Genomic DNA, 12247 nt, shown 5'->3' on the forward strand with positions numbered 1-12247 from the left:
CAACCCTAGAGGTCCTGTCTTTTAACCTTCTGCCTAGCTCCCTGAACTCCTGCTGCAGGACCTCATGCCCCTTCCTGCCTATGTTGTTAGTATCAATATGTACAACGACCTCTCCCTGTTTGCCCTCCCCCTTCAGGATGCCCTCTACCCGTTCGGAGACATCCTGGACCCTGACACCAGGGAGGCAACATACCATCCTGGAGTCGCTTTCACGTCCACAGAAACGCCTTTCTGTGCCCCTGACTATAGAGTCCCCTATGACTATTGCTCTTCTGCACTTTGACCCTCCCTTCTGAACATCAGAGTCAGCTGTGGTGCCACTGCTCTGGCTGCTGCTGTTTTCCCCTGATAGGCTATCCCCCCCGACGGTATCCAAAGGGGTATACCTGTTCGAGAGGGGGACAAACACACGGGATTCCTGCACTGACTGCCTGCCCTTTCTGGTGGTCACCCATTTCTCTGCCTGCACCTTGGGTGTGACCACATTTATATAATTGCTATCTGTGACGCTTTCCGCCACCTGCATGCTCCTAAGTGCATCCAACTGCCGCTCCAACCGAACCATGCGGTCTGTGAGGAGCTCCAGTTGGGTGCACTTTCTGCAAATGAAGCCATCCGGGATGCTGGAAGCCTCCCGGACCTGCCACATCTCACAGTCGGAGCACTGCACCCCTCTAATTGTTATTGCGTCAATTAATTAGTAAATTAAATTTAAAAGTTTTTTTTAAAAAAGTTACTGTTAACTATATGTTTCCTAGCACTAGATTTCTACTATAAATGTGAAGGTTGTGCACTTTGGTTGGAAGAATAGAGGCATAGACTATTTTCTAAATAGGAAAAGGCTTTTGAAATTAGAAGCACAAAGGGACATAGGAGTCCTAGTTCAGGATTCTCTTAAGGTTAATGTGCAGGTTCAGTTGGCAGTTAGAAAGGCGATTGCAATGTTAGCATTCATGTCGTGATTATCATAGATTATCATAGAATTTGCAGTGCAGAAGGAGGCCATTCGGCCCATCGAGTCTGCACCGGCTCTTGGAAAGAGCACCCTACCCGAGGTCAACACCTCCACCCTATCCCCACAACCCAGCAACCCCACCCAACACTAACGGCAATTTTGGACGCTAAGGGCAATTTATCATGGCCAATCCACCTAACCTGCACATCTTTGGACTGTGGGAGGAAACCGGAGCACCCGGAGGAAACCCACGCGCACACGGGGAGGACGTGCAGACTCCGCACAGACAGTGACCCAAGCCGGAATCGAACCTGGGACCCTGGAGCTGTGAAGCAATTGTGCTATCCACAATGCTACCGTGCTGCCCCGTGTTTGCTAGAATACAGCAGCAGGATTGTACTTTTGAGGCTGTATAAGGCTCTGGTCAGACCACTTTTGGAATATTGTGAGCAGTTTTGGGACCCCTATCTAAGGAAGGATGTACTGGCCTTGGAGGGGGTCCAGAGGAGATTCACAAGAATGATCCCCGGAATGAAGGACTTGTCATATGAGTAGTGGTTGAGGACTCTGGATCTGTAGTTCGATGGAGTTTAGAAGGATGATGGGGGATCTCATTGAAACTTAACAAAAATACTGGACGGCCTAGAGAGTGAATGTGGCGAGGATGTTTCCACTAGTAGGAGAAACTAGAACCCGAGGGCACAGCTCCAGACTGAAGGGGTCGTCCATTAAAACAGCGATGAGGAGGAATTTCTGCTACCAGAGGGTGGTGAATCCGTAAAACTCATTGCCACAGAAGGTTTTGGAGGCTGAATCACTGAATGTCTTTAAGGCAGAGATAGATCGGTTCTTGATTAATAAGGCGATCAGGGGTTATGGGGAGAAGGCAGGAGAATAAGGATGAGAAACATATCAGCCATGATTGAATGGCGGAGCAGACCCGATGGGCCGAATGACCTAATTCTGCTCCTATATCTTATGGTCGTACACGGGATAATGAAGCTACTTTGGAGTTTTGGCTCCTTCTCTGGGTACAACTGGAATCTGGATAAGAGTGAGTACCTCACAGTTAATCCCACTGAGGAGGGAAGGCAATCTAGGAATGTTACCGTTTTGCCTTGCCATATCTATCTTTCATTATCTGGGTATCCGGGTGGCCCATGATTGGGCCTCGCAATAAATTAGATTATTGCTAGTCTGGTGAATGGGGTCAAATCTGACTTGCAAAAGTGGATAACCTCCCCCTGACCTTAGTGGGCAGGGTTCAGACTATTAAAATGAACATCCTCCCAAGTTTTTATTTATTTTTCAGTGCCTCCCCTCTTTTCTCCTTAAATCCTTTTTTGTTGGAGTTAACCAATTGGTGTCCTTTTTTGTTTGGGCGGGCAAGACCCCAAGGATCTGTAGAGCATTTCTTAAGAAGAATACGCATTCTCCAAAAGGGTGGGAATGGAGGGATACGGACTCCGTAAGTCCATACGGTTGTAGTTTAGACGGGTATCATGGTTGGCGCAGGCTTGGAGGGCTGAAGGGCCTGTTCCTGTTCTGTATTGCTCTTTGATAGGTAGAGAGGTGGTTTAGCTTTACCCAATTGCTATTTTATTATTGGGCTGCCAATATTGAGAAAGTGTTGGGGTGGCTTGTGACCAGAGTCCATATGGGGACAAATGGAGGTGAGTTCTTGTAGGGGCTCTAGTTTGGGTGCGTTAGTAACTGCCTGGCTTCCATTCTCTCCTGTGAGATTCTCTTCGAATCCAGTGGTGGTGTCCACCCTGAGGATCTGGAAGCAATTCTGACAACATTTTAAATTTAGCTTCATGTTGGTGTTGGGTCCTATCTGTGGTAATCATCTCTTTCTGCCGGCGAGTTTAACTCCAAGTTTAGGTCATGGGAGGGGAAGGGTCTGGGAAGATTTGGGGACTTGTTCGTGCAAGATAATGTTTTGCTTACCTGTTTAGTTTTACCATCTAACATATGTAATGGTAAATCACATTAATGCCAACATGACTCCTGTGAGCAACAGGGATAATGTTTGTTTGCAGGAAATTACAGCTCTTCCTGGACTGGGTATTAGACCAGCAGGCTGCCAGCACAGGCGGTGGAAGGATCGAGAGAGGTGGTTTTCATGTAGAGTTGTGTGTTGTTGGTGCACATGTGGAACCTGGCATTTATGTCTGCAGATGATATCACTTGAGGGGCAGCATATAGATGAGAAATTGGAGGGGGTCTAAGGATAATTCCTTGGGAGAATCCAGAGGTAATGGAACTTGGGGGAAATGAGAAACAGGAGCCTCTTTGGCTACAAGTGGATAAGTAAGTGTGGAACAAGACGGCAATCTCAATCAGCTGGGCAAAGGAAGAAAAGTGTTGAAGGAGGATGGCATGATCAGCCATGTCAAAAGATGAGTAGGAAGGTGCACCATGGTCACAATCACATTAATTGTGGGCGGCACGGTGGCACAGTGGTTAGCACTGCTGCCTACAACGCAGAGGACCCGGGTTCGATCTCGGCCCTGGGTCACTCCCCATGTGGAGTTTGCACATTCTCCCAGTGTCTGCGTGGGTCTCAGCCCCCAGAACCGAAAGATATGCAGGTTATGTCATGCTAAGATTGCCCCTTAATTGGAAAAAAATAATTAGGTACCCTAAATTTAAAAAAAAAAAGACAATCACATTAATTGTGCCTTTTGATTGGGGCTTTTTCAGTGTTGTGGCATTGATGGAAACCTAATTGGAATTGTTTAAACCGGAAATTACATACTGTGCAACATTATAAGAGAGCATGAAATGAGAACCAACCATTCAAGATGTATAATTCACATTCCTGTATGGATACCACGGTGCAATTATGTAAGGATAGAATTTTATGTCGGCATTATTAAAGCTGATGCCAAAGAATTTTCTTTGACTCTGCACATGCATTCTTTTTATCTTATTGCTAAATTCTCATTTTCTCAATGACGCATAGTGTTGATTCTTGAGTCATTGTTTCATATGGTCAAGAAGGGTTCCCAGTTTGTCCTCTAATCTCTGCTGAATTACACATTTGTAACCAGGATGTGGATAGAGGCCCTTAGCTCCTCTGTTTCTGATAGGTGTTAAATTCTCTCCACTGGGCGTATAGTGTGTGAGATTAGGATTGAGTTTCTCTTTTGTTTTGATGCACCCTACTATAACGCAGAATCCCCACCGAGACTTGTGAATTACATCCACTTGAGTTAGATTAAGAAGGTTGTGAACTAATACCCTAATGCCTTCAGGAGCAGAGGGGAGAAAATTGATAAGAAAAGTCATTAGCAAAAATTGCGAACAGTGTGATCCAAACCAGTCATCTTATGACGTATTGGAAGATTTTAGTTTAAAAATTATAATAGCTGAAAAAAATTAATATCTTGGTAAATTCAGCTTCTTTGACAAGAAAATCTTTAGAAATATCCAGGGATACAATTATAATTGTAGCTTTTAAACCATGCCTCTTGGTGGATTGTAATGGATACTGGTAATGGTGTTGTATAAACAGAAATGCCACTCCGTGTCCTCTGTATAATGTGCCAAGAAACCTGTTCATGACTATTGTAAACCTAAACAGTAAACTCTATATCACATTAACACATGATAGGGATAGAGGTGTAAACTGTGCTAAATTACATCCCATTCACCTATAGTCTGTAGAATTCCTCTTAAAAACATTATATATTAAAGTCCACTGATTTTGAATGTTCCATGCACTGTTTCAAAAATGCACTTAATGGACAAGCTATGGTTCGGGATTAATGCATCTAAAGTTTTGTACAATATATAGTTTGTTATGCATATAGGACTTTGTATTGAATAAAATGCATTTTTGCATGAACATGGCCCTCTCTGTTGCATAAAATGCTATCAAATTTTACTTTGTCAAAATAATGCAAAGTAATTCTGCAGCTTCAGTCGACTGCTGTAGTGATCCTGACACCTCTGTCAGTCCCGTACTCTCACAAGCTGAAATATCTGCACATTAAAAACAAAGTGGCTGGATAATGTTCTTGTTGCTCTCTGACATCTGATAAGCATGCAAAGTAATCAACAGATCAGGAGTTGAGTTGCCAATTCTATTGCACTTTATTCTAATGAGATTGCAGTTTGAATTTAGTGGGCTTACTATATCAGGAGCAATCCTTTGACTTTGTGCTATCATTCCCCACTCTGGTTTGGGTTTGGGCTCTACCCCAGACGGCAAACAAGTACTGACACTGAATACTGGATTGATATCCAGTAAGGGTACCTGTTCTAATGAGCGCGAGAGACTTCAGCTCCCATTGTAAAGAGCAGGCAAAACTGTTTTGACTTGGTTGCAGCTCACCTGGATGAAGATACTTGAGGTAAAACCATAAGGAAGAGAACATAAAACTATTTCAGCTATACTTCCTTGATAATTAGCTCAAGAATCTCAAGTGTGAAACTTCAGTTAAAAGTTGCCCTAAAGAGCAGAAATGATGGACAGACTGTAATAAAAAATATCAAATCTCAGTACGGCTCTTTAATTGGCGATTGAGGATAATATGCATGGATCAATTTTTTAAAAAAAACTAAATGCACAAATTTGTAATCTGATTAAAATTCTAGACTGAAACCCATTGAAATTATAGACTGAAACCAGGTTTAATCATATGTAGAAGTGGGAAAAGAGAGCTGTAACACGGACATTAGTATAACTTGAGTAATTATCTGATCAAGATTAAATAGTGAGAGCTTGCTTTTTTGTTTTTGCAGCACCTACAAGAAGGACGTAAAGCTCAGCAGTATCTTGATACGTGCTGGAAACAGATGGATAATGTAAGTTTCAATTTTTTGTTTTCTACTCAACTGAATTTTGGAGAGAACCACGGCACAGTCACTCTTGGTGCAGTAGTTGGAATTGGGAGCACTTAGAGTCCAGAATTAGAGGGTTGTGGGGTTGAAGGAGATCTCCGAGGTATGGAGGGGACGAGGCCACCGGGGTCCTGAAACAAGGATGAGAATTTTAACCTTGGTATGGGATAAGATATAGAACAAAGAACAAAGAAATGTACAGCACAGGAACAGGCCCTTCGGCCCTCCAAGCCCGTGCCGACCATACTGCCCGACTAAACTACAATCTTCTACACTTCCTGGGTCCGTATCCTTCTATTCCCATCCTATTCATATATTTGTCAAGATGCCCCTTAAATGTCCCTATCATCCCTGCTTCCACTACCTCCTCCGGTAGCGAGTTCCAGGCACCCACTACCCTCTGCGTAAAAAACTTGCCTCGTACATCTACTCTAAACCTTGCCCCTCTCACCTTAAACCTATGCCCCCTAGTAATTGACCCCTCTACCCTGGGGAAAAGCCTCTGACTATCCACTCTGTCTATGCCCCTCATAATTTTGTATACCTCTATCAGGTCGCCCCTCAACCTCCTTCGTTCCAGTGAGAACAAACCGAGTTTATTCAATCGCTCCTCATAGCTTATGCCCTCCATACCAGGCAACATTCTGGTAAATCTCTTCTGCACCCTCTCTAAAGCCTCCACATCCTTCTGGTAGTGTGGCGACCAGAATTGAACACTATACTCCAAGTGTGGCCTAACTAAGGTTCTATACAGCTGCAACATGACTTGCCAATTCTTATACTCAATGCCCCGGCCAATGAAGGCAAGCATGCCGTATGCCTTCTTGACTACCTTCTCCACCTGTGTTGCCCCTTTCAATGACCTGTGGACCTGTTCTCCTAGATCTCTTTGACTTTCAATACTCTTGAGGGTTCTACCATTCACTGTATATTCCCTAACTGCATTAGACCTTCCAAAATGCATTACCTCACATTTGTCCGGATTAAACTCCATCTGCCATCTCTCCGCCCAAGTCTCCAGACAATCTAAATCCTGCTGTATCCTCAGACAGTCCTCATCGCTATCCGCAATTCCACCAACCTTTGTGTCGTCTGCAAACTTACTAATCAGACCAGTTACATTTTCCTCCAAATCATTTATATATACTACAAACAGCAAAGGTCCCAACACTGATCCCTGTGGAACACCACTGGTCACAGCCCTCCAATTAGAAAAGCATCCCTCCATTGCTACCCTCTGCCTTCTATGGCCTAGCCAGTTCTGTATCCACCTTGCCAGTTCACCCCTGATCCCGTGTGACTTCACCTTTTGTACTCGTCTACCATGAGGGACCTTGTCAAAGGCCTTACTGAAGTCCATATAGACAACATCTACTGCCCTACCTGCATCAATCATCTTAGTGACCTCCTCGAAAAACTCTATCAAGTTAGTGAGACACGACCTCCCCTTCACAAAACCGTGCTGCCTCTCACTAATACGTCCATTTGCTTCCAAATGGGAGTAGATCCTGTCTCGAAGAATTCTCTCCAGTAATTTCCCTACCACTGAAGTAAGGCTCACCGGCCTGTAGTTCCCGGGATTATCCTTGCTACCCTTCTTAAACAGAGGAACAACATTGGCTATTCTCCAGACCTCCGGGACATCCCCTGAAGACAGCGAGGATCCAAAGATTTCTGTCAAGGCCACAGCAATTTCCTCTCCAGCCTCCTTCAGTATTCTGGGGTAGATCCCATCAGGCCCTGGGGACTTATCTACCTTAATATTTTTTAAGACACCCAACACCTCGTCTTTTTGGATCACAATGTGACCCAGGCTATCTACACCCCCTTCTCCAGACTCAACATCTACCAATTCCTTCTCTTTGGTGAGAACTTAAAGCTCATCACTGAGTTGATCGGAGCGTCACAACTTGGCACCATTTTATTGAGCCTGGGTGATGCAAGCTCTTAAAAAGATACAGAGAATTGCTTAAAACTGGACTTGTTTTAGTATTTTTCTTCTAAACATAATGCCTAGTGGCAGCTTAACCTGCATGTAAAAAAAAAAATAGTATTCATCTTGCTCAAAGTGCTGTTGTAGAAAAAAACCTCAAAGGGAGTCTCTGAACTGTCAGGTTAACGCTCTATTGTTCATATATATATAACTTAAATGATTTTGCCCATGCTTCATTTTTGACTCTGCTTCATTTTTGACTATCTTTAAAACGCTAATTTTAGTCTAAAGTGGATCATAACCATGTATAGTTGGAACAATTTTAGCATTTTCTGATTAATTGTTGAAAATCTGCAACATTTTATTATTTCATTGCGCTTTTACAGAGTTCCGGGTAAGCATTGTTCCAGTGACTTTTCCAGTAGGTTTTATCTCTTTACCTGAAGTTTTGAAATGGTAGAGTGGTCATCAAATTTTGGTCTTTTCTTTCAGAGTAAAAAGAAGTTTGAGCGAGAATGCAAGGAGACTGAAAAGGCACAAATGTGTTACGAGAAACTAGATTCTGACCATAATGCAACAAAAGCAGATGTTGAGAAGGTTGGAAATTTGTTGCGTTCTACATATATAGGCTATTTTAAAACCATTTCAAAGTTTAATGGTGATTGGGGATTAGTAAATTTAGAAGAAGTAAGGTTAATTTTGTGAATTTAGTTCACCACAAAACAGATTATGATGCTTCCTGCTTGGTGAAGTTTGTGCAGGGGCATGTTAATTGACCCTTTTAGTGTTGCAGCACAAATATGCTGGAAACGTTGTAATTTCCTTTTGGACAGTATACCACATACAATTGACATAACCGTACTGTGTAAAACTATGTTTAACACAAATAAGCATATAATTCATAATTGGTTTTGAAGTTCTGGCCATTACTTTGCACATAAGTACAAAGATAACTTTATTTCAATACTTTTTCATTTTATATTTGAAGTTAAAAGTCTACTGTAATTTTCTTTTAGCAGTTTTGTGCTGGCATAGAGTCCTGGGGTCTAGTATTTGCTCTTAAATTATTTTGGCAGCATCAGCCACGGGAGGCTTGGAGAAATGGTCCATTGCAAACAGATTTCCTCATCTGTCGAGTACCTGCCTGATGCACGATCAATACTCTCGAGACAAAGAGGAGCCATATCTAATCGGCTTTAATCAGCTAGAACTGTACCCAGCAGCGATGATACAGAAAGTGAAGGCTGCTGGGACGGCATTGGTTCTTATACCCCGCCTCTCAGGGCGGGGCTATGTACATTAGCCAATGGTAGACCCCTAGGTCTAGCCAATGGCCATTCATTTCTCAGGTACCGCAATACCTCCTGTTAAAAAATAACCCAGCGGGGTGATGGCCAGCTATTACTGTCGCCTTTTTGCATGGTAGGACCAGGTATGGAGGTACCGTGATGTCGAGGGTAACGGAAGAAAAGTCTATGGTGCAGCAATCAGACGATCGAGTGGCCTGGTCGTCCTTCTGGAGTGTCTGAGTTTCGGCAACGATCCTGATGGGGGCCCCGGCGGTTGTGGCTCCGGGAATGTGGTGTCTTCCTCCCAGGCAGCTTCGTCACCCCTAGGCGGCGCTGTTGGGGTGAAAAGGGAGGAGGGGCGCCTGTAGGGGGCGTCGGTGCCTGTTCTGCACTGGGCAGGGGCTCCGGTGGCAATACTGACCCTCCGGTCAGGTGCTGTGGGGGCTCCGGCGCGCGCCAGGTCCCGAAGGGAGACCGTGTCTTGGCGGTCGTCGGGGAACGCTACGTAGGCGTACTGGGTGTTGGCATGCAGCAGGTGGACCCTCTCGACCAACGGGTCCGACTTGTGCGCCCTCACGTGTTTCCGCAGCAGGACGGGTCCGGGTGTCGCTAACCAGGTTGGGAGCGAGGTCCCGGAGGAGGACTTCCTGGGGAAAACAAGGAGACATTCGTGAGGTGGTTTGTGGTAGTACATAGCAGCGACCGAATGGAGTGAAGGGCCACTGGGAGGACTTCTTGCCAGCGGGTGGCTGGGAGATTCCTGGACCGAAGGGCCAGCAGGATGGTCTTCCAGACCATTCCGTTCTCCCTTTCTACCTGCCCGTTTCCCCGGGGGTTGTGACTGGTCGTCCTGCTCGAGGCGATGCCTTTGCTGAGCAGGAACTGACGCAGTTCGTCGCTCATAAAGGAGGACCCCCTATCACTGTGGATGTATGCGGGGAAACCGAACAGTGTAAAAATACTTTGGAGGGCCTTGATGACGGTGGTTGTGGTCATGTCCGGGCAGGGGATAGCGAACGGGAACCGGGAGTACTCGTCAATCACGTTCAGGGAGTACGTGTTGCGGTCGGTGGAGGAGAGGGGGCCTTTGAAGTCCATGCTGAGGCGTTCTAAGGGATGGGAAGCCTTTATCACTGGCCGGTAGAAGTGCGGTTTGCACTCGGCGCAGATTCGGCAGTCCCTGGTGACTGTCCTGACCACCTCGATGGAGTAGGGCAGGTTTTGGGTCTTAATGAAATGAAAGAACCGAGTGACCCCCGGGTGGTAGAGGTCCTCGTGGAGGGCTCGGAGGCGGTCTACTTGTGTGGTGGCACAAGTGCCGCGGGACAGGGCATCAGGAGGCTCGTTCAGCTTCCCAGGACGATACAAGATCTCTTAATTGTAGGTGGAGAGTTCGATCCTCCACCACAAGATCTTGTCGTTTTTTATCTTGCCCTGCTGCGCATTATCGAACATGAAGGTCACCGACCGTTGGTCCGTGAGGAGAGTGAATCTCCTGCCGGCCAGGTAATGCCTCCAGTGTCGCACTGCCTCTACTATGGCCTGGGCCTCCTTTTCGACCGAGGAGTGGCGAATTTCGGAAGCATGGAGAGTGCGGGAGAAGAAAGCCACGGGCCTGCCCGCTTGGTTGAGGGTGGCCGCCAGAGCTACGTCAGACGCGTCGCTCTCTACCTGGAAGGGGAGGGACTCGTCGATGGCGCGCATCGTGGCTTTTGCGATGTCCGCTTTGATGCGGCAGAACGCCTGGCGGGGCCTCCGTCGACAGGGGGAAGGTTGTGGACTGGATCAGGGGTCGAGCCTTGTCGGCGTAATTAGGGACCCATTGTGCATAATAGCTAAAGAAGCCGAGGCAGCGCTTTAGGGCCTTGGGGCAGTGAGGGAGGGGGAACTCCATGAGGGGGCGCATGCGTTCAGGGTCGGGGCCTATGACTCCATTTCGTACTACGTAGCCTAGGATGGCTAGACGGTCGGTGCTACACACGCATTTCTCCTTATTGTAGGTCAGATTAAGGAGGTGCGCGGTCTGGAGACATTTTTGGAGGTTTGTGTCGTGGTCCTGCTGGTCATGGCCGCAGATGGTGACGTTATCAAGATACGGAAACGTTGCGCGTAAGCCGTACCGGTCAACCATTCGGTCCATCTCACGCTGGAAGACCGAGACCCCGTTCGTGACACCGAAGGGAACCCTTAAAAAGTGGTAGAGCCGCCCATCTGCTTCGAAGGCAGTGTACTGGCGGTCACTATTACGGAGGGGTAGCTGGTGGTAGGCGGATTTGAGATCCACCGTGGAGAAGACCTTGTATTGCACAATCCTGTTTACCAGGTCGGCAATACGGGGAAGAGGGTACGCGTCCAGCTGCGTAAACCGGTTGATGGTCTGGCTATAGTCGATGACCATTCTATGTTTTCCCCCGGTCTTTACCACTACTACTTGAGCCCTCCAGGGGCTGTTGCTCGCTTCGATGACCCCTTCCTTCAGCAGCCGTTGGACCTCGGACCTGATGAAGGTCCGGTCCTGGGCACTGTACCGTCTGCTCCTGGTGGCGACGGGTTTGCAATCCGGGGTGAGGTTCGCAAACAGGGAAGGCGGGTCGACCTTAAGGGTCGCGAGGCCGCAGACAGTAGGGGGGGGGTATAGGGCCTCCAAATTTAAAAGTCAGGCTTTGTAGGTGGCACTGGAAATCCAGCCCAAGAAGGGTGGCTGCGCAGAGGTGCGGCAGCACGTACAGGCGGAAATTGCGGAATTCCCTGCCTTGGATGGTGAGGTTCGCGAGGCAGAACCCCTTTATCTGCACTGCGTGTGACCCGGAGGCCAGGGAGATCCTTTGTTTGACGGGATGGGTGACCAGGGAACAGCGCCGTACCGTGTCGGGGTGGACGAAGCTTTCCGTGCTCCCGGAGTCGATCAGGCACGACGTCACGTGGCCGTTGATGGCGATCGTTGTGGTGGCCTTCGCTAGCGTCCGGGGCCGACTCTGATTCAGGGTAACGAAGGCCAGCTACAGCAAGGGGGAGTTCTGGTCGGGCAGCGCGTAGTCAGCCGTGCTGGGGGCTTGAGGCCATGGGTCGCACATGGAGACCGGGGACGGGGATTCCGAAGATGGCGGCGGCGAGGGACAGAAATGCGGCGCCCACCCATCCAGCGTCGTTGCCAGGGGGCAAAATGGCCGCAGCCGCGGGTCGCACGCTGCCTGGAGGGAAAAAGACGGCGGTGGGCGT

The 12247-nt window shown here is 47.3% G+C and overlaps 1 protein-coding gene across 4 annotated transcripts in view; it reads left to right on the plus strand.

Annotated features, from left to right (window-relative positions):
- Nucleotides 1–12247, plus strand: part of fnbp1l (formin binding protein 1-like) — a 269825-nt gene that overhangs the window by 191110 nt on the left and 66468 nt on the right. For all 4 annotated transcript variants that reach the window (XM_072510515.1, XM_072510516.1, XM_072510519.1 and 1 more), the window contains exons 5-6: nucleotides 5708–5770; nucleotides 8232–8336. In XM_072510515.1, coding sequence (XP_072366616.1) covers nucleotides 5708–5770; nucleotides 8232–8336 — 168 coding nt within the window. The remainder of the gene's footprint in view (nucleotides 1–5707; nucleotides 5771–8231; nucleotides 8337–12247) is intronic.

The sequence above is a fragment of the Scyliorhinus torazame genome, chromosome 7 (genome assembly GCF_047496885.1).
Source record: "Scyliorhinus torazame isolate Kashiwa2021f chromosome 7, sScyTor2.1, whole genome shotgun sequence".
NCBI lineage: Eukaryota > Metazoa > Chordata > Chondrichthyes > Carcharhiniformes > Scyliorhinidae > Scyliorhinus > Scyliorhinus torazame.